This window comes from Lipophrys pholis, assembly GCF_963383615.2.
Source record: "Lipophrys pholis genome assembly, chromosome: 8".
NCBI classification, from domain to species: Eukaryota; Metazoa; Chordata; class Actinopteri; order Blenniiformes; family Blenniidae; genus Lipophrys; species Lipophrys pholis.
In genome coordinates this window covers 28720805-28741976 of record NC_137630.1, presented here as the reverse complement: position 1 = coordinate 28741976, position 21172 = coordinate 28720805, and the positions used below count along the sequence as shown (strand labels likewise).

Sequence of the window (21172 nt, the reverse complement as noted above, 5' to 3'; positions counted from 1 at the left end):
AGACACGAGTCGACCTAAAGAGGGCCTGTAATATCGGGGTGGAAATGATGCTGTTGAGATTTATTCTTTAGTGTTAGTAACACTTCATGGCGACAATAACGTGTTTAATATTTGACCTTTATGCACATCGTAAATGACGTTTGCTCACAGCAGTGTAAATACTGAACGATGATCACAACAGTCATAACAATGCCAATGAATATAAATGAATGTCTCAAGTAATAATTATCAAATTAGCATCCCTCAAATTTAGCGATTCATCTCTCTTAGAACTGTCCCTTCTATAATTGAGTTTCACATTAAGCATTTGACACAGCAACCCGAGTACAATCTGATGCAACGTGTATTTGATAAATATCTTGAGATCTGAATTGTTTCATCTGTGTCGATGCCGATTTGAAGGTTTTAGTTCTGTGTGCGTCTGATGCTGTTAATTCAAATTCACATTCTGTTTTTGAACTTGTACGAAGCTCTGTTCTGTTTTCAGAGTTCTTCATACAGTTTGACCACTCTATGCTCTCACGGCCGTGACAGTGTGTGTGAAGCTCACAGCAGTCAGCTCAGTGGACTCACCTGCAGCAGCTCACGTTTACACACAGTCAGGTATTCACGAAAACTGATATTTCCCCCTCTACGGTTTCAAATCATTTTCCAACAAAAAACCTATTTACACAAACCTTGTTAGGCGCCACTATGAGCATGCCAAACCTACAGGGGGCAGTGTAACGAGAAGCATAAAGCCTCTGCTCCTCGTCATAATAGAAAAGATTTGTGATCGGAATGCAAACAAACCCAAACCGTTTGCACAAACGTTAAAAACAAGCATTGCTTTAACTTTAACAGCATCAGTTGTCACCACTGTAAACACAGGTCGCACACAAGATACTGACGACGCTTCTGTCGGATACTGTGACGTTTAACTCCGCCTACATGCAAAATAAAAGACTGAGTTTTTCCAAATTTCTACTTTGGCCAGAGTTTTCAGATATAATCCATTTCGGTGACTTTTCAGTCATTTACGTGTAAACAAAAGGCCCAAACACATTGAAATATCAGTTTTTACTTCTGGCCTGGATGCACTCACCATATCATCCAGTTTAGAGCCGCAGCCAGACACCGGATCGTAGTCTTATGTAACCTCGGTGCTTCCTGGCTGAATTCTTCCTTCCCCAGTTTTATTCCTGCAGTTAAGTTCCATCATCTCCTCCTGAGTGAAGATTAGTTTTGTTTTTATAGATCAGTATCTGTCGTGTTTCCGCCATTTTGGTGTGTTTGTATGTGTGTGTGTGTTTACAGGTTCGATTTTTGTTTTATATTCTTCCTACTTTTATTCCATTTATACATTTTCTAAATTAGTTTAGTTCGACTTCCTGTGTTGTTTTTTTATTAGTTCTGGTCGGAACCTCCATTCATGAGTAATCTTGGTTTTGGTTAGTTTTCGGTTTGTATTTAACCTCCTGCCCACTAGTTGGTAGTATTGAGTCTTTGTTTTGCGTGTTGCACTGCTCTGCATCTGGGTCTCAGTACTGCCCCAATAACATCTGCACTCCGATTTTCATCCCTTCACCCTCTCAATCCACTTTATCCAGCCTTGGCCTTATCTCAGTAAATGTAGGCTTTTGTGGGAGGAGGCTTACGAGGAGGAACATGCAAACTCAACTAAGAAAAACTGTTCAATAAATTGATATCAAGCCTGGTTATTTATTTCTCTGTACCTCGTGTAGCGTGCTTCATCATGGAGATGAATCCAGCACTGGACAAGCCTGAGGGAGGAGATTTCTCTAACAAAGGGTCGATTTTAGCCCAACAGCAGCAACATGAAATACAGTTTCCACCATGAATCCTTTCATTCAGTCATGCAGCGTCACTCATTAAAAAGAACTGTTGTTAAAATCTAATATCAAATACATGTCATGCTTACAATATTTCAAACTACTGTGTCGAAGTGCAGAGCGTCGTAACACAAGCAAAGATCTGCACTCGTCTTATCTCGCCTTCAGAGACTCGTCGTTCTCTTAAAGGAGATGGTGAATGTGGCTGTCTGACTGACTCGGGGCTACACGGCGGATCTTCCTCTGAGATGAAATAAACTGCAGATTTAAATAGCGAGTGGGAGTGAAAGGAGGTCGTTTGGTGGTGAAACTGAAAATCCCTAATCCGAGAGGCTCTCGGTGCTATAAATGGAAAGACGGATGCAGGTACAGTGTTTCTCGAACTTTGAGTCCTGGGTTTTGCTTGTTTCACTTAACTGGGAGGTGAAGTGTTTTCGACGGCTTACAGTAATCAGCATCTTCTGCCTCGGGACATCACACACAATTAGAGCATTCTGCTGCCTCGCTAAATGCCAATTTGGGCTCCAAGGCTGAACACTAACAAGGGTCCCACTCTAATAATGTGTATTCCTGCTTAGATGTAGAAAACCCCAGTCGTGCTGAGTGCACAAGAACCCTTGTTGTCCAGTGAAATCGGGGTTTATTAGCTGCAAATTTTGACTCGGTAAGATGCAAAAAGCCTCCTCTCTCAGCAGCACAGTGCAGATTGCTTACCTGGCCTTCCCACACATTCAGCTAAATTGCTCCAATTACGACTCTTCAAGGACTTTGACGTGAAGCGAAATATGAAGATTTGTGTGATGTTCCGCCATGAAGACAAGCCATTGATTTAATTTATGCTGCTGTTGTGGAAGATATTTGCTTTTAGAGTTTGGTAGATGATGAAACAGAAGAGTTTTCTCTTTACACTGATGGAGGCCTCTGGTGTGAGATCATTTAAGGGCAGCGTAGAGTTTGTTTTTTTCCCCTCTGCCGACGCCGCAGAAATGATGTGTTTCACACTCAAAAGCAGATGCTGTTGGGTTCTGTCATGACCACAGCTGTGCCCGCTGGAGACGAGCGAGAACAACCCGAGAGCTTCTGAATGAGCTCCCTGCCGCCCCGTGATAACACTCCTGTGTTCCTGATCTCTGCAGCAGCTGAAAACAATCTGTCAGCACGCAGATTGCAATCTGTAGTCAGCAGTAACACCCACAGAGGAGGTCAGGTCGACCCAGCACACGATATGAATTCCATTACACCAGGTGAGGGGCGAAAGGTGCCTCAGACTCAACCGAGGGGGAGTCGGGCTCTGATTCGATGTCCTACACCTGCACTGGGAAAAAGGGATGGGATGCAACTTCCATTCCAAGTCGGGATGCACAGACACAAGTATCAGGTATCGGTCCAATACTGCATGACGTACTCTTACAACTCGGCCAGTACTACGTGACGTCGTGCGTCCGCAACGTCGCCCGCACGTATGCAAGAGAGGACGAGGGATGTCTGCGTTGTGGAGATCCTTTCATATTCATCAGAATGACAAAAGTTAGATGGACTGTAAATTCTGATCTACTGCGAAAGAGCGTACAACCAGCAACTTAATCATCAGAGACATTTGAAGCAGCAGAGTTAGTAAAATGTCGCTCATTAGTTAAACTACGAGCCGTGCTGCATGTGGCTCTCACACTAAAGGCTCCTCCATATTTTCTGCATTGCACGTCCTCTTTAGACTTGCACATGGATGTGCACGTGGTTCCATTCATACCTTTCTGGGTTCACGTCCGTTTGCCTTACATAACTTAAAGTAACGATCCTGAAAATATTTCCACTTTAGGCAGCAGGCATTCTCTCCCTTCCCTAAAGTTTTTGATATTCCACACCGAGAGATCTCACCCAACTATCTTTATACTCTTTTTAAATGGGGATTGTACAGATAGGGATACCTGTGAATCGCCTTGAAATAGGCGTCCATTGTTGTTCGTTGATCAAACACATGCGCGGCCGGTGTGTTCAGTCAACATGGTCATAAAAACTGTGCTGCATGAGGCCAACCGCAGAGGGGGCTCACAGGGGCCAACGCACATCCTGCAGACACAGAAAGTTTGAATCGTCGTCAAGGCTGTTGGAAGTGTGTGTAGTGGCGACGCAGAGGCTGTGCGGAGGTGATTCATTCCAGCACATAACCTTCGCACACCGTGTACTTATGGAGTCAGAATGAATGAATGAATCAGTGCTCATATCGGTACAGAAAGTTTAGTACTTGTCCATTAAAGGGGTCATATTATACAAAGTAATATGCAGTAAGATGCACCATAAGAAAAGAAAGTCTGTCCTCTCTCTCCCCTGACTTGTTTGTTTTTAAAAAGTGTGTTGCTCCAACCAGCCAATCAGAAATCAAACCCTATATAGTGTCATCGGGGGTTCAGCCAATCCCAATCAAGGTAGGCCCTCCCTTTGACTCCTCCCACAATCAGACAGCTCTGCTCTGGCACATGGCACCACAAGAGGAAGTACTTCCTCCTATTCCCAAGATGGGCATGTGTGGGCGGAGCCAGTCCAGCTCACACTGACACAGCAGATTCTGAATGTAGCTCCTATGATCCAATATTCAAATGGAGGAAAATAAAGGAAAAGCTGGATTTGAGGCAAAAAAAAATTTGTGAATACAACGTTTCTGGACCAACGAGACCCAATATGAAAGTGTTGAAAAGCTGGATAAAATGACCCCTTTAAAAAAGTGGTATCAGTGCATAACATCTACCGTGTTGTTCTTGCCAGTGGGGGACGAGAAACGGACTAGTTAGTTTCACCAACGTTTCTCTTATCAGCAGGTGCAAACACAAACATGAGCTTGAATTTGAGCAGGGTTTTTTTTGCCTTTCGATCCAGAGAGAAAGTTTCCTTTCGATTGGCAGTTCCTCCTTCAGTGTCAAAACAAGCGTTTTTTAGCTCGCAGGTGGTTGATGAAAACCAAATTTATTGAAATTCCCAGTAAATCAAACATTGTGATATCAATTGAAGCCCGTGCTTTAATTCATGTAATCAAGATGTCAAATCAGCACTCGTTACGCCAGTACGCACTCAGATGTCATATATGGTGTTTGTAATTAGTGAGAGCATAAACGACGGGATTAGTTTCATTCACTGACTTGTGTTAATGGCCATTCCTCATCAGAGTGATCACTGATAATGTGGCGCTTCCTTTTACTTGTAAAAAAAAAGAAGAAAAAAGAGGCAGACGCTGTCTTTCTTCATGGTTGTTTTGTATATCCATCTGACATTTTTTGTGCACCACATTTTGTCTCCCTATTTACTCCTTTGTGCTGGTTGTAACAAGGCTTCAAAAGGCTCAGCTCGGGTTGCCTGTGGCTGCCTTCTCTAAACACAAACAGCAGCCCCCCTCGCTGCTGCAGCACAACGCTGCTCTCTTCCTCTCTCTGAGAACTACAGCAGGTTTTTGAATTAGCTGGTGCAGTTTGCATTCTCTGTCTCTTTTTTTTTTTAAATCCTGATGAGGTGAGGGATTATGGAAACTTATCGGTGTATGAAGATCAAGGGGATTAGTGGTATAATCTCATTTGAGCCCACATAGAGTTTTGGCAACCTTGTCTAATTCTGTTCAACTATGATCTGCCCACTGCCCCAAACGTTTACTGTGGCACAGAGCCAGACGATCGGTCTGCCCTCCCATCTCTGGTGGTTCTCCACTCAACCCAAAACAGCTGGATTTGTTCATTTATCCCAATCCCCTCATCTGGACTAATCCACTGGATTGACTGACCTGGATAGCAATCCGTCCATTTTTGTATTCTTTAAATTTTGTTTTATCCAACGGAAGGTTGCGGGGAGCTGATCCCAGCTGACCAGGGATGAAGGCGGGGTTCACCCAGAACAGGTCACCTGTCAATCATCATGGAACCACAGAGAGACGGACAAACTTACAGTCACATTCAGAAATGTGTTTGGTTTTGGGACGCAGCAATAAAGTGGAGTGTATAGAAGAAAAAAACATGCAAGTCCAAACAGAGAGTCCAACCCAAAGCCCAACTTGGATTTGAACAGGGGACATTGTTGCAGTGAGGCGGGAGAGTGCACAGCATTCGTTTTCATCTGTGTGGCAGTAGCGGTCCCCTGTCTCATCGCAGTTCTCACTGTGCTTGCACATCAGTGTAAAAAAAAACTAAACCAAAAGAAAATCTTTTAATTTGCTCATCCCCAATCATGGGTAAAAATGCAAAACAGCACTCTTTTTTTTTTTTTTTTTAAGCATGATAAGGGTGCAGCTATTTTGCTCTGGGAAGATATGAAGAGCCACCCTGCAAAAACTGCAGTGAGGAAAAAGAAAAAAGGAAAAGGTTTTCTTTGACTTGGCTCTCACTCATGTTGTTGAGGAGATAACCTTCCCCCACTCTCATATGCACGACACGTTGCAGCGTTGTTAAATATCAAGACCATTCCTCATCCTAATGACCCAATGTGAACGGCATCAACAATTGCTTCCTCCTCCTTGTTCGGACTTTAATCTCAGCAGCCTCCATCCACCCTGACTCCACGCTGGTCGGTAATGGAAGGTACAGGCATTGTGAATCACCGTTTCATGACAGCAACTGCTTCTAGATGGGAAATTATAGGGGCCACACATCGAGCCTGAATATGTGTAATGTGATATGTCGTGCACAATAATCTTAGATGCTTGTTTTTTGGATGAATAAATGACTGTCATGCGCTCTCCCCCTTGGCAAATCCAGAGAGCCAGCTCATTGATATTCTGCTGAGCAGCAGTATCAAAAACTTTGGCCAAGTAATTGTAGTGATGCTGAAATATGCTGCTTGATCTCTTTCCATTGAGTTGATCAAACAGGGGATCTGTCAAGGCAGCTGTGGCTAACTCTCCGTTTGTGTGAGCGCATGGAGCACGGCAGCACTTCTTCCTTTGCCCCGCTGTCGGTGGTGGAGGCAGCCACGGTGCTACAAGGCCCCCCTCTCCACGTCTGTCTCGGCTTGTTTGTTTTTCCCCCGTGAAGCTTCGTTTCATCTCTGACGTTGCAGCCGAAACAGAAACGTCAGGCCTGATGCTAATCTGACTGTAAATGTGAGGCCTGCTGAGGTTTGCAGGCAACATCAATACGCATCGGGGCTTGGCACCGGATTGGTCAGGAACATATGGCGCGGCGTTCGCCGAGTGCCAGGGGAAACCTGTGTGTGACTGTATGCATTAAGGAGAAGGTTGTTGAGTAATACAGCTACTTATCATCTGGTTAGTGTATTCACTGCTCACCTGCATTGTTGCGATGAAGGGAGACGTCAGCCGGCCTACATTAATCACTGTGGATGATGACACGCTGTCATCAGTCTTTTCTGAGTCAGTCAAAACTTTGCTCAGCTTTCTGGCTGCTCTTGAATCTTAATTTGGATGCTGCTGCTGCAGCTGCAAAGTCACTCCGTCTGCTGTTGCTCTTTTTAAATGCATAATTAAACTGGGTCATTTCCAAACCCCTTCAGTGTCCCTTTGTTTGTTAAAAACTGATGATGATACATTTCCTGATGTAATACGGACGTCGTAACATCACAGCCACGCGTTATTTGACTTTCCCAGTGGTGGTGATGTAACTCGTCCCATCGACCTCTGGGACGCTCCATAAAACTGTGTGACAAAAACAAATCAATCTCGATGGTGTAATGTCAAGCACTCAAGCTGGCTGGCTTGTTGCATTCGGGACCGTTTTCCAACTGCAGCACATCACAAACCGCCCCGATGTCTTCAACCGGAGTCGTTATAATATTCACGTTACAGATGTAGGACACGTTCACACGAACAGCTGATTAAAGACTGTCAGTTCCTCACAGCGGTTTCACTGTAGAGCTCGCTCGCTGCGGATGGTACAGGAAGGAGGGCCGCGGCGGCACATTTCACATAATTTCATCATCAAAGCGTTTTCTCCAGCGAAGAACCGTCGGTGAAGGAGTGCTGAGAGAAAAAGGCCTCTCCATGCAGGACACTTCATATCGCCAGCAGTCACACTGCAGCAGAGGAAGCTTACCAGAAAATAACAAGGACGTCGTGTGCCACAGATAACTGGCAGGAACTGTATTTAACCCGTCACTGCTCGCTTGCTCTTTGCTGTAACTCGTCGCGGTTGGAGAAAATGTCACACTCAATAATGCATGCCTAATTTAAAAGGACCACTGCCCTTTTTTGGTCCCTGCTCCTTTTCTCAGCTGCAGAGATTAGAGCACCGTGGGGCACGTGAACGTGAACCGGAGCTGATATTTGATGTTTGATAGAGTATCAGCTATTATGGTGACCTCAGCGAGATAATTTGACCCGTGGAGTGTGCAGGGTTTACTGGCCTCGTTGGCGAGGGTTTTACTGGCTCTTTGAGACCATCATCAAACTGCAGGGCGGCGACTCGGAGTAAAGCATCAATAATTCAAGGACGGTTAATTCACCTTGAGACTGGCCTTCGTGGGTGTTGAAGATGGAGCTCGGGAATGAAGTGCGCCCGCCCTTTGAGAGTGCAATGACTTCATTTACCTCATTAAAGACTACAGCAGGAGGATGCTTTGGTCAGTCCAGATGTATTGAGCTATCGATCAAAGCTGGTACATGATGGGCTACAGTAGCTGTGGTGGATCATTGTCTTGTGTGGGTAATAGGTCCGGGAAACCCGAGAGAGGTTAATGGAAACACCTTGTACCATACGTCTTAAAAATACAATACAAACACTTCCTGCGCAGGCAGATAAGAAAGAGGAAACCTTTGACTATCTCCTAATAGCCCCTTCGGCATAATCCCAGTCTGCAACCTCAGTCACTGCGGGTCTGTTGTTTAGATTGTGTTTGTAAATAATGTAAGCCGCTGTGGTGAAAAAGCAGCCTCTCATCTGGCTGTACGCAGTCCAACATAACCGACGGTCACATCAGCCGTCGCAGCATGATGAGCATCTCCAGCAAGTCTGACCTTCTAATGATCGGCCTCCAGCTAAGGCCGCAGCAGGACTCTCGTGTAATAACTTCCTCCGTATATTGGAAAGATTACAGCAGTGTCGGCAGCTGGAGAGCTTCTGAATGATCGGAGAGGAACTTATCTCGACTCTTTTGGGTGGAAATAGAATCTTTGTTCCTACAGCTTCAGTGGATACAGAAAGTCGGTGAAATAGGATTAAATGCAAAAAAAAAATAATAATAATATGTGTATATATATATATATATATAGCCAAATAATATTCAGGATTTACTTTGTGGTGGCCTTGTCTTTACTTTAGGCTGAACTATTGGATTAACATTTTAGGGTTTGTTTACACGACAACGTTTTCAAGTGGAAAAGCAAAAGTTTTGTTCTGTTTTGGGTGTCTGTTTGCAGGGCGATTGTACTTTGAGTCACTGAAAACACTACTTTTTGAAAACGCTTAGGCTCCGTCTCCGTGTAGACGCAGGAAATGCAGCTACTGCTCATGTGCACCACGGCCACAGTAAAAACTTTTTCTACCTCCAGAGTGTCATGACTGCCAGTCCATATTCTCCTGTGAGTTGGTAGTTTTATTTTGACAGTCACCGCAATAAAAATCCAGCTTGGTTGTTTGTCCACAAGAATGTCTGTGTTCTCACATTGTTAATGTTTATAGCGTATTGTTCTCTGCAGCATGTGTGTGTGGTTTCATTATGAAAACAAACAACAGCACCAACTTGTGGCCCAACGTGAAAACGACACCATCTTCAGTATTTTGCTGTGTAATTGTGAAACTTTTCCGAAACGAAAAGGCAAAAAAAACCTTTTTTCACTTGAAACGTTATCGTCATCGAAGCTTAGTCGAGAGGTGAAGTGGAGAAACAGAAACATGTAGGACATCTCTTGTGCTCGTTACGTCTCGATCGCCTGCTGCTGTGGGAATCCGTCGTAAACAACTGCAGACCTGCAGAGCTTTAAAGTCTCAATATGGATCTGGTGAACAAGAGCCCTTCTGGATCGCAGCAGTTTTATTCCCCATTGTACTCGAGCAAGCTGTATTTATAGCTTGTTTTTGATTCACCTGAGGTGTTCTGGAAATATATTGCGCTCATTACAGCTGTCAAACTGTCACGCTCAGGTAACGTTATAATCACGTATGCCTGGATACACTGGATGAAAGGTCTATTTCCGTGTGAAAATACACACGTGTCTTTTGTGCATGTATTGAAATGTGACTTGGAAAGAAAAAAAAAAAAAAGAAGCCCGTCAGAGTTTTGTGAATGATATGATCTTAGCTTTGTGTCTATAAACTGCTGAATGAAAACAAAAAAACAAGATTGCTTCTCAAGTGTAGCTTTAATGCTCTAAACCTCAATGTGCTGTCTGTTGTTCATCCATCCATCCATCCATCCATCCATCCATCCATCCATCCATCCATCCATCCATCGCTTTTCTAATTTTGAGATTGAGTTTATAGTCATATACAACATTGGGATAGTCTTTTTTTCCTTCTTCACCAAATCACAATGGTTTTCAGATGAAAACACAAATCTGGCGTTGCATTGTTTGTGTCCGTTTACATGACAAAGGTGCTTGGAGCCACTGAAAATGCAACTTTTTGAAAACGACTTCCATGGTGGTACTTTTCGAAAACACTTTGTCTGCATGGAAACTGGGAAAGCGTAACTTTCTGAGAACACTAATACCTAACACTTATAGCATATTGTTCTCTGTGTGCATGTGTGTGTGGTTTCCTTACAGAAACAGCCAACAGCGCACACTAGTGGCCCAACATGAAAACGACAGTTTCTCTAAACGTTCTCTAAACATTGCGTGTAAACATAAAACTTTTCTAAAACGAAAACACATTAATTCTCACTTATAACTTTATGTAAACGGGGCCTAAATATGTCGTTGGAAGAAACCAGACTAACTGGACAACAGCCACACATGCTCAGGGAGAACATGCAGACTTCACACAAAGAGGAATCTTCTGACTTTGACGCAATACTAACCACTTTTTTTTCTATATAATAACATGCAATATAATGCACTTCCGTACAAACTTACAAAGAAGTGTTTTGTGTTTTTTCCCCCTGAAAAGTGAATTTTTGTTTTCTTTCACAGCGGCATCCCCGGAAAGAAATGTGGCACCATCATCTTATCCGCTGAGGAGTTGGGGAACTGCAGAGTACGTACAAACAGGTTTAACCAGTTATTTGTCCCTTCCAGTGTCTCAACAAATGTTTTGCTGTTTTCACTTATCTGAAGTTGAACTGGACCCTTTTGGAGGATTTTAATTGAAGATAGATTTTGCTTGTCACTGTGTAACAGTGTGTGTTGGTGGGGAATCGGTGTGTAATGCCTGTTTAACAGCGATCACGAGCCTTCTGGAGTGAAGTGAGATGTTTAATGGCACCGACTTCAGTGAGATATATTGTATCATAAACAAAGTCATTAAAGAAGCAGGATACGCCGGCGCTGCTACGCTGTTGCGTCTCTCGTGGGGAATTTGTGTACATAGTGAGTATGCCATGTGTTTGAATGGCTATTTAATGAGACCGCCTTCCTCCAATCGCTAAAACAGGCGTTTGCTCCTATGTGTGGCGTGTTAATCCATGACTCTGCGTTAATAACCTCTGTCCACTGATGCCCACTGGCTTTTTCCTCGCGCTGCTAAATGAAGATAGTAAATAATCACATTATAGTGGCGCCAGTAGAGCGGGAGAAAGTAGCAGGACTTATTGGGCAGAACAACCGGTCTCCCTCAGAGACTGTACAGTAAACCACTGGGCTTCAGGGCACATGCTTTATGATGTCCTAATGACTGTAAGCATCTAATGATTCAGCCCTTTCTGACTTTCTGCTCCATAGTGGTGTTAGGGATCGGAGTTGAACCAGAATTATACAACCTTCATTATCTGGTATAACGTTTAAAGTCAGAATTTGAGAGTCTTGCTGTAAAAGTCGGAATGAAAGGATACAGACAAAGCAGCACTGCGAACAGAGTTTATTTAAATGTGGCTAATGATGACAGTCCGAACCAGTCAGGGTTCATTAGTGGGTGGTCGAAGTTACATCAACGGGTTATTTTCTGCAAAAATAATCGGCTGTGATTCGGTTTTGCAAACTGTGGCTCTTTTGTTCCACTGTATTGGCTCAGTGAAGCGTTCTGAATATTACATTTAGAACAATTTTCATCCTATTATTATCTTCTTTTGGAATACTAGTAGAGTAACTTAAAATTGTATTTGCATAAGTGGTTTGATTTCCAAAAGACTCTCCACGTTAAATGGTGAAAATGGCTAAAACTGCTTTTAGAAAAAGGCTGCAAACTGCAAAAAAAAAACCAAAAAACTGGGAATAAAGTCTTATAAGAAGGATTAGCTGGAAAGAAAACATAGACAAATCCATTGAAACTTTCAAGAATGGAGCAAATGCAGGTGAAAGTGGCTAAAAGAGCTTGAATGACGAGAAAAAAATGGTCAAAAAACAAACTGCCTAAAACAATCGAACTCGCCGAATCAGTTATAATAGTCTAAAAACATTAAAATGGCTGAAAATACCTACAAAAGTTAAAACAGCTAACTTTATTCTAATTTGTAGGCATGGAACACCACAAATTCAGCAAAACTACATGAATAACTTCCTAAGCTGAGTGATCCTTTATGATTAAACGTGGTTATTTGATGGAAAGTGACAGAAACGTCCCTTTTATTGGGAAAGGCTGCAGACCCCTGCTCTAAGTGAATTAACATGGCTGCACCTGCCTTCTGAGTTAAAGTCATTTTCCTCCAAGTTTCACTTCAGACATCTTCGTGCATCTTGGAGCGAGGTGGACGATAATAAAACGTTGATAACCGTCACCGATCGGGTCCTGCTGAACCTAAGTGTCGGTGCTCACAGCCATTGAAAGGTTGATGTGAGTCATCAGGCGCTTTTTGATTCTGTGATGATGGGAGTTAACGCCGTCGCCGCTAAAGCACCACTTCAAGAAGCGATTGAGTAATATAAATGCAAATGATTGTTACTGGTACAAATGATAATTTCTTCACTTGGAGACTGAAACTAGAGTGTTAGAGAGATGCGGACTTGACATGTCACTCCAGACCTGCCCCGTTTACTCAGATGTTAACCTTGAATGGCGGCGCCTCGGGTTTGGGCCGAGAACGGTAAAATGCGAGAAAAACGACAGCTTGTAAATGATGACTCTGAAGACACTGCTGTCAGCACAAGTCCCACACCTATGAATTATAGCAGTTTGGTATTGCTTCCATCCATCTGGACTGTGTTTATTCTATAATCCACCTGTGGCCAATAAAAGGGAGGCAGCTGAGCTGCTGCTTCGCCCGAGGTAAACACCACAACTCTTGTTTGGAAAGAACTGAGACCTGCAGAGTGGGAATAAACCTGGGGGGGGGGGGGGGGGGGGGGGGGATCTGCAGGGACTGTTTGGTCGGCTCTCACCTTGGTGGAGGATTTGCCGGGTGTCATTAGACGGGAGCAACAGCCTCTGCGTGGATCAAAGGCTTCCCCTTGGCTGTCGTTATCTGTGGCGCCGCCCAGCAGAGGGTGGCTCACGTTCACATCGTCTTCATGGTCCGGCTGCATCTCTGTTTCTGATTTGAATCTCGGTGAAGCACGCGACGGTTTACATGTGACAGCTCTAAACCGCAGGCTCCTGTCCGCTCGGGGATTAAGCAAACATTGTTTCGTGATACAACCTGGACACCATCGAGTCAAATTAAGGCTGTTTTTATTTGTATGGGCCAAAATCACAAATCTGCCACAACAGAGGCTTTTAAACTCGGGCTATAAAGCACGTCTTTATTCCCTCACACTAAGCACTAATTACTTTTGATGTTGTGGATTATAGATGGGATTTTTTCCCTCAAGAAGAAGAGACATTAACGATAACTTTAAAACACAAGCCCCATCATCAATTTTACTTTAGTTCACATAAAAACTACGAATTACAGCTCATTTGTTATAATGAATGCAATGACATATTTGTTGGAATCTATATCAAAAACACAATTCCCTCTCTGTTTCACAGAACAAAAATGATGAACAAAAAGTCCTTTATTCTTTATGATCATATCAGAGTTTTATTTCATTTTTTTTTCTTGTTGAGAAATTTCCCTCACATTGGATCTGCAGTCAGAATGTACCAAGAATGAAGCGATGCATTAAAGGCACTGTGTTCATTCCTGGGTCATGATTCACGCGGCAGATCACCAGAAGTAACGTATGGTCAAGCATTGTCTGCATTCCGTTGACAGACCAGGTTCACTCTGACAGGATGCGTCAGTTTTCCAGCGATATCTGGAGAGAGCAGCGGAGGAGAAAAAGAAGTCTCGCTGCACTTACTATTCCCCCGCCGCTCCTAAACCTGGGTGGTTTAAATGAATGTTCTGCTTTTACCCTGCTTAATGAGAGAACACTGCTCCCCTCCGAAGTGGGGGATATGTCAACTGAGCCTAATGAAGGCTGAAGGCGCTGCGTTGTCGTGTGCTTGGGGGGGCTTTGGGGTTAAAAAGGAGACTTGTGGTGCTTTTAGGGGCGGCGCCAACTCACCTGAACCAACTCTTTTAACATGATTTGTTGTTTTTGTTTCGTTTGGGGGCATTTGTGAAATCAGATTCTCTCATAAAAAATAAGAAAAAACACACCCAGAGAGAGATTGACACACTGCAGGAGTAATTCCCACAGTGGATGGCTCCATAAGCTGGCTGATTCATATCCAACTGTACAAATTAGAAAAAGACAATTTTCCACTAATCTGCTCTTCACCTATATCGCACACTGGAAATGTCAGTCGGAAATGAAAATAGATACACAGGAGGTCGTTTAGCTGCTGAGGCATTTGCTTTTTTTGGTGTGTTTCAACATTTTGACGGGGTCGCTGGGAAACCAGAAGAACAGTGATGATTAAATAAGCTATTTTAGAGGAAACACGGCGCATTGAATCGCCTTGCGACTTCCCTCTCAGCAGCAGTTGGCTCTCGTGCCGGAGCAGGTCTGTGAAGTGTCTGGTATCCAAGGCTTAAAGTGGCGTGATGGGGGTTAGGTCAGCCCGGAGCACGCCACGCTGATGTGGGTCAAAGAAATCGATGGTGGCCCCATCCGACACCTTGCTGATTCAGATCTAATAGTGGCACTTTGAAACCTGGAAGCTCGGGGGCCCAGCCGGGTGGAAAGTGCTCTTCTTCCTCCAAGATCAAGACTCCCAAGTGTCTTCTGGTCGCATTGTCTCGCTTCGTTACACAGTTGACTTACATCTGCAGTGTATTCCAGGGTTTACTCTAAAGGAGTCGTGTTATCCATCTTATTAACACTTCCACATTGGGTTTTGTTGGTTCAAAAACGTTGTATTCAAAATTTATTGCCCCAAATTCAGCTTTTCCTTGATTTTCCTCCATTTGAATATTGGATCATAGGAGCTGCATTCAGAATCTGCTGTGTCTGTGTGAGCTGGACTGGCCCCGCCCACACATGCCCATCTTGGGAAGAGGAGGAAGTACTTCCTCTCGTGGTGCCATGTGCCAGAGCAGAGCTGCCTAATTGTGGGAGGAGTCAAAGGGAGGGCCTACCTTGACTGGGATTGGCTAAACCCCCAATGACACTATATAGGGTTTGATTTCTGATTGGCTCGTTGGAGCGACACACTTTCTGAAACTTTAAACAAGCCCTGGAGAGAGAAGACACTTTCTTCCAGGTATGGGGACACATATTACTGTTGGATAAGATAAGATAAGATAAGATATCCCTTTATTTATCTCGCATGTGGAGAAATTTGTAACCATTAGAAAGTGAATTTTGGATGATATGACCCCTTTAAGGAACTCTCACACAGCGGGTGATCGAGAAGACGTTTACAACGAGCGCCATGCAGCCTCATTACTCCAGCATGCAGAGAAATACCTTGACCACCGGGAGGCTGTTTGGAATCAAGAGCGTTATGGGCATGTTCATTGTCCTCGATATAGCCGTCCACATTGAAATGCAGCTGAAATGAGTATAATTATGATAATGCCAGCTTTTCTAATGTATCATTAGCTGCACTCATACCCTCCACATCCTTTTGGTACACAGCTCTCTTGTTCATGCCGGGTTTTAGAGTCCATTTCTCTGTCTTTGCGCTGTGCCTCGTATTGTTACCATTGCTATATTCAGCACAATATGATATTTTCAATTCCACGTCTCTCATCGTAGCAGCGTTGTGAGTGTTGGAGTTGCATAATAAAGGAACGGTAATGAATGCGTGTTTTGGAAACGCGAGGGCCACCGGTTGGTTTCGCTCTCCCCTTTTCAGGATTCAGTTAGCGTTCTGCTTTTATTTGGTGCTTCGCTGCTTTTATATCTTGGCACGCAGCATGTATAAACAAGCAGCAGGAGGTAAACAGTAGAGCGTGGATTTACTATGTCCTCTACTTTTTTGTCTTCCCATTTGTCTGACCCTGGACTTTGCTGTTTTTTTTTTTTTTCCTTTTTTTTTCTTCCTCCGACTGCAGGATTATGCCACCATGCAATTCTGTGCCAACAAACTGGATAAAAAGGACTTCTTTGGAAAGTCAGACCCCTTCATGGTTTTCTACAGGAGCAATGAGGACGGCACGTAAGTTTGTTTCTCGCCTCTGCTTCTCAGCGGGTTTTCAGCTTCTGTATATCAAAGCCAGGTTGGAGGGTGTGACGATCAGGGAGGAAAGGGAGCCAAGGTCGAGAGAAATTAGACTGAGATCTGACGACCCAGCTGCATGTAGATCAGGTTGTAAAAGTATTCTGTTTGGAGAAGGTACCGTCTTTTTTTTTTTTTTTTTTTTTTAAGGTTTTGTTTCCTTGTTGTTTTTCTGTCTCCAGGTTCACCATCTGTCACAAAACCGAGGTGGTGAAGAATACACTGAACCCCGTCTGGCAGAACTTTTCCATCCCCGTCAGAGCGCTCTGCAACGGAGACTATGAGAGGCAGGTTTCATGATGAAGGGGAATTTATTAGACACACATACAGCAATTTTCACCAGGAAATAGACATATGGGGTTAAAATGCAGCGTATTTAAAAAAAAGAATAATAATTTAGTTTTTCAAAATGATTGTCGATCAGCATTAGAAACCTTCTATTTTATTTTCAGTGTTACTACATCAAATATGGAATCATTACAGGCTCGTCCCTGACGACATACCACATCGACCCGCTGTTCATTGATTCGCCCTCCGCCGGCGAGAGCTTTTCAGAGCATTTCTAGCTTGTGATTGGCTGCTGCAGTGGCGTCTCCTATCTTATCTGAATCTCCTCGGAGCAAAAGGGCTTTGCAGGACACCTGAGGAGCAGGAACAGTTTTGGCAGGAAGAAGAAATAAGCAGGGAGAGAGAGCGGGGTGAGGGGCTGACAGGGGCCTGGAACAACAAAGCAACCTCGCTATGTTGGTGTGTGTGTGTGTGTGTGCGTGTGCACATAAACATGAAAGTGTGTAGCCCTTAGAAATCCCATGGGAGCGTGCAGAAGTCGTCAAGCAGCACGTGAAACTGTGGCCTCTCCACCAAACGCGGATTATTTGCTTCTGTTCGTCTGTGCTCACCTGCCCATAGAAACTAATTGGGTCAGACTGGTGGAGAAGGAGCATGAAAGACGCCTGAATCCCTTTGAGGATTTTATTTGATGGCAGAAGAAATCTACAGCAATTTAGGGTCGCTTGACTTTAAATCAAATACATTTTTTTGTAAGATGTCAAGAGTTTGCTGTACTGTTATTTGTGACATGCCCTAACTTAGAGATCTGTGCAGCGGAGCCACATCAATTTTCACTCCTTAGATCCAAAACTTTTCAAAGAAGCAGATTCTAAAGTTCTGTGTAAAACACAATGGCTTTGTGATAATTACCAGTGGCCTGATTTTGACCCACAGTAAGTAATTCAGAAGCGTTTTCACTGCGTCTGCAGTCTTCCCTCTCCGTGTCAACCTGATAAATCTCTTTTAAATTACCTGGATTTAATACTGATCAGAAAGTAAAGTCTCTCATTTTCAAACACGCAGTGGATGTGGGAGCTGCAATGAAACTGATCTGCAGGGTAGAGACGTGTCACTGCGCCAACCCGACCCCGATCATCATTTTGATGTCGGCCTGTCGCTGGAGATTCATCCGCTGCCAGAGTGTCAAAACACATCAGGGGTTTTTGATCTGTCACTCATGACCGGAGGGGAAGAGTTTGTCTTACTTGGACTGTGAATATCTGCTTGTGTTTCCTCGGAGGGAGACGTCGGCTCATTTTAGCACCGACTCACAAGATAATTATTATGTTTTGTTTTTTGTTACACCTTTGTTGTGGGGCAAACGGTGCAGACAGAATGAGTTCAGGTCAGGAGAACAGGGCAGCCCTCCATCACGGCGCCGTCTAATGGAGGCGCTGACGTGAGATTGACAGCAGCTGATGAGAGAGTTGGGAGAGAGAGAGAGAGAGAGAGAGAGAGAGAGAGAAAATAAAACACTGCTAGTTTTCCATCAGATTCAGAAGAAAAAAGAAAGCACTCGTCTGGTGTTCAGTGAATTCTCTCCGGCTTGCACATTTTTTTTTTCTTTCTACCTTCCAACATATTTTCGGAGCTCGCACCAAAAGGGTTTCCTTTCCCTCTTTGATGGATTTAAAAAAAAAAAAAAAACGCTTTACAGAAACTTTGGGGAAACTCAGTGGAGCTACTCTTTCCCCTGTGAGAGGCACAACCTCAGTGCTAAACAAGTACAGCACAAGTTTATCGTTGTGCTTTCATACAATAAAGTGAATTTGTGCCGCTTTTGACAGTGATTGCATTTATTGACACTGGCATTGATTCATCAACTGTTCCCCCACAAACTGACCAGCGTCAGTGTGCAGCTTCAAAAAGGTAAAACAAATTAAAAGGTCCTTGGATCTTCCAGAACGATGTTTGCGTCTTTAGCATGCAACACACAGACCCAGCTCTCCTCCATTGATTTAATTTAGCCTACACTAACAATTAATGAGCTTTAAAAGCTTGTTTTGTGCTGAGTCATTTTAAAACTGCTCTTTGTGAAGTTTGTGCTCAAGGGCAAAGGAGCAGCAGCTCATATACTGAATTAATTTGATCCCACAGTCAAATATTCTTCTGTGTTTCGCAGGACGATTAAGGTGGAGATATATGATTGGGACAGAGATGGGAGGTAATGTATGCTCACATACAAAATGCTTTTTATATATAAAGAAAAGTTGTCATGCTTTGTCGTCTGATGGTGAATGTTTTTTGCGTTTTTGTTGAAAGACTCTTAATCGTTGTGAACACAGTTTTTGAGTAAACTCTCTGTTTCCATCAGCCACGATTTCATCGGTGAATTAACCACAAGCTACAAAGAACTGTGTCGGGGTCAGAGCCAATTAAACGTGTACGAGGTAAGTGGAGATAAAGACAGTCGATAGTTTTTATTGGCTCGTTTGCCTCCGTCAGAGCGGCGGTCCTGTATGTTAAAGAGAGAATCATGTTGCACGTTTCGATTTGATTGGTTTGCATTTTACTGATTTCTCTTCCTCTGCTAACCAAGGCCTCGTTTACACAACCATGTTTCAAGTGAAAACGCATCTTTTTTCTGCGTTTTCATTTCAGAAAAGTTTCACATTTACATGGCAACATTATGAAAACGCTAAAAATTTGGCAGTTTTCCTGTTTGGCCACTAGTGGGTGCTGTTGTTTGTTTTTGTAAATAAAACCACACACACACATGCACTCAGAGAACAATACGTTCTAAACATTAATATTGGCGAGCACATGGACATTCGAATGGACAGACGACCAAGTTAGATTGTTTTTACAGTGACAGTCAACTATGAATCTACCAAGTCTCAGGAGATTCTGGACTGGGAGTCATGACACTCTGGAGGAAACATTGTTCTAACTGTCCATCTACTGAGCATGTGCAGAAACAACTATTTACCATGACCGCGGTGTTTATGCGCAGTAGCAGCGTTTCAGCTGTCTTTACGGAGGCGGAGCCTAAGCGTTTTCAGAAAGTTGCGTCGTCGCCTGTTTACACAGAAACAGCATTGTTAAAAAGTTACACCATGAGAGTCGTCCTCAACTAGACACAAAAAACATTACAAAACAACAGAAAAATTCAGTTAAACTAGACTATGTATATATATATACACACACACACACACACACACATATACATACATATATATATATCCTAGTTTACCCACTCTGGACGCTAAATGTGTCCCAGATGAAATGAGGCACTTTAAACACACAGACTTTGCGCAGACTCTTAATGAACACCTGTGGAAACACCTTTGTCAGAGTCAGTCTGCTCGACACAAAAGAGACCTGAGCTCTATTCCTGGGTGCCGGTGTGAGAAACCGACTTCAATTTAGGAGCAAATCAGTGTGGCCTTCGGCTCAGCAAGGTCTTCTTTAATGGCTGGAAACTCTTCGGGTGCCGCTCGTTTGAGTCGGGCTGTGGCTGCTTCAAATTAACTGCTCGCCTCGCCAGTCCGTCCGGGCTTTGCCCGCCACTGCGCCTCTCGGAGGTTAAGTGGTGCCGTGGACCCGCTGAGAAATGGCGCTTCTATGGTGGGAATACAAATTAAAGTGAAAAACAGAATAATGGAGTCGGGTTTATATCCTGGATTGGGTATTACTGTTAGGCACCGACTCATTAAAACACTTGCCATATTACATTAGTTTCTAAATTCATCATGGCGGCAAGAAAAGAAGAGGGAGAACGAGTTGAGGAAAAGCAATGGGGCAGGTGGGCAGAGTCAGAGTGGAGGAGCTGAGGAACTGTTTAGACGTTTTCAAGTTGTGTTTTGAGTCTTCATTCACACCACAGAACTTGGAACTGCTCAGAATTTATCTCCATGTAATTGGGGTAAAAAACAACTTTCTGAAAACTCTCGGTGGTAAATAGTTCTTCTGCACATGCTCAGCTGCTGGACAATAAGAACAATGTTTCCTCCTGTCGTGTCATGACTCCCAGTCCTTTTTCTCCTGGATCTGTCCATACGAATGTCAGTGTACTCAGATTGTTAGTGTTTATAGCTGTTAATGTTGTACATTGCTCCTTTATGGTCCAACTACAAGAAGCCGAGGCTCAAAGTAGCCTACAATGATGCTGGGAGGCTGCTGCTCCGAGTTCCAAGTTGGCATAGTGCCAGTCAACTGTTGGTGTCCTCCAGTGTGCCAACGTGTGAAGCACGACTAAGACAGCTCATGTTCAGCTTCATGTGGACGAGTCCGACAACCACATTGTAGAAGCCCCATTGAAAAGCTGCTACAGATTGAATTCTAAACTGAAACGGCATTGGTGCAACAGTCTGTGTACATTTTGACCTGCACAGTTCTGTCTTATGTTTGTTTGTATAATAGTTGCAGTCATTTCAGAAATTTTAAATTAACATTTTATGT

General features: G+C 43.6%; 1 protein-coding gene across 1 annotated transcript in view; it reads left to right on the top strand.

Moving 5' to 3' along the window:
* Positions 1 to 21172, top strand: part of cpne5a (copine Va) — a gene marked incomplete at its 3' end in the record, with an annotated part of 85634 nt that overhangs the window by 28248 nt on the left and 36214 nt on the right. Inside the window, exons 8-12 of the mRNA XM_080470202.1 lie at positions 10891 to 10954; positions 16278 to 16381; positions 16624 to 16728; positions 18894 to 18935; positions 19086 to 19161. Of these exons, the coding sequence (XP_080326328.1) occupies positions 10891 to 10954; positions 16278 to 16381; positions 16624 to 16728; positions 18894 to 18935; positions 19086 to 19161 (391 nt within the window). The remainder of the gene's footprint in view (positions 1 to 10890; positions 10955 to 16277; positions 16382 to 16623; positions 16729 to 18893; positions 18936 to 19085; positions 19162 to 21172) is intronic.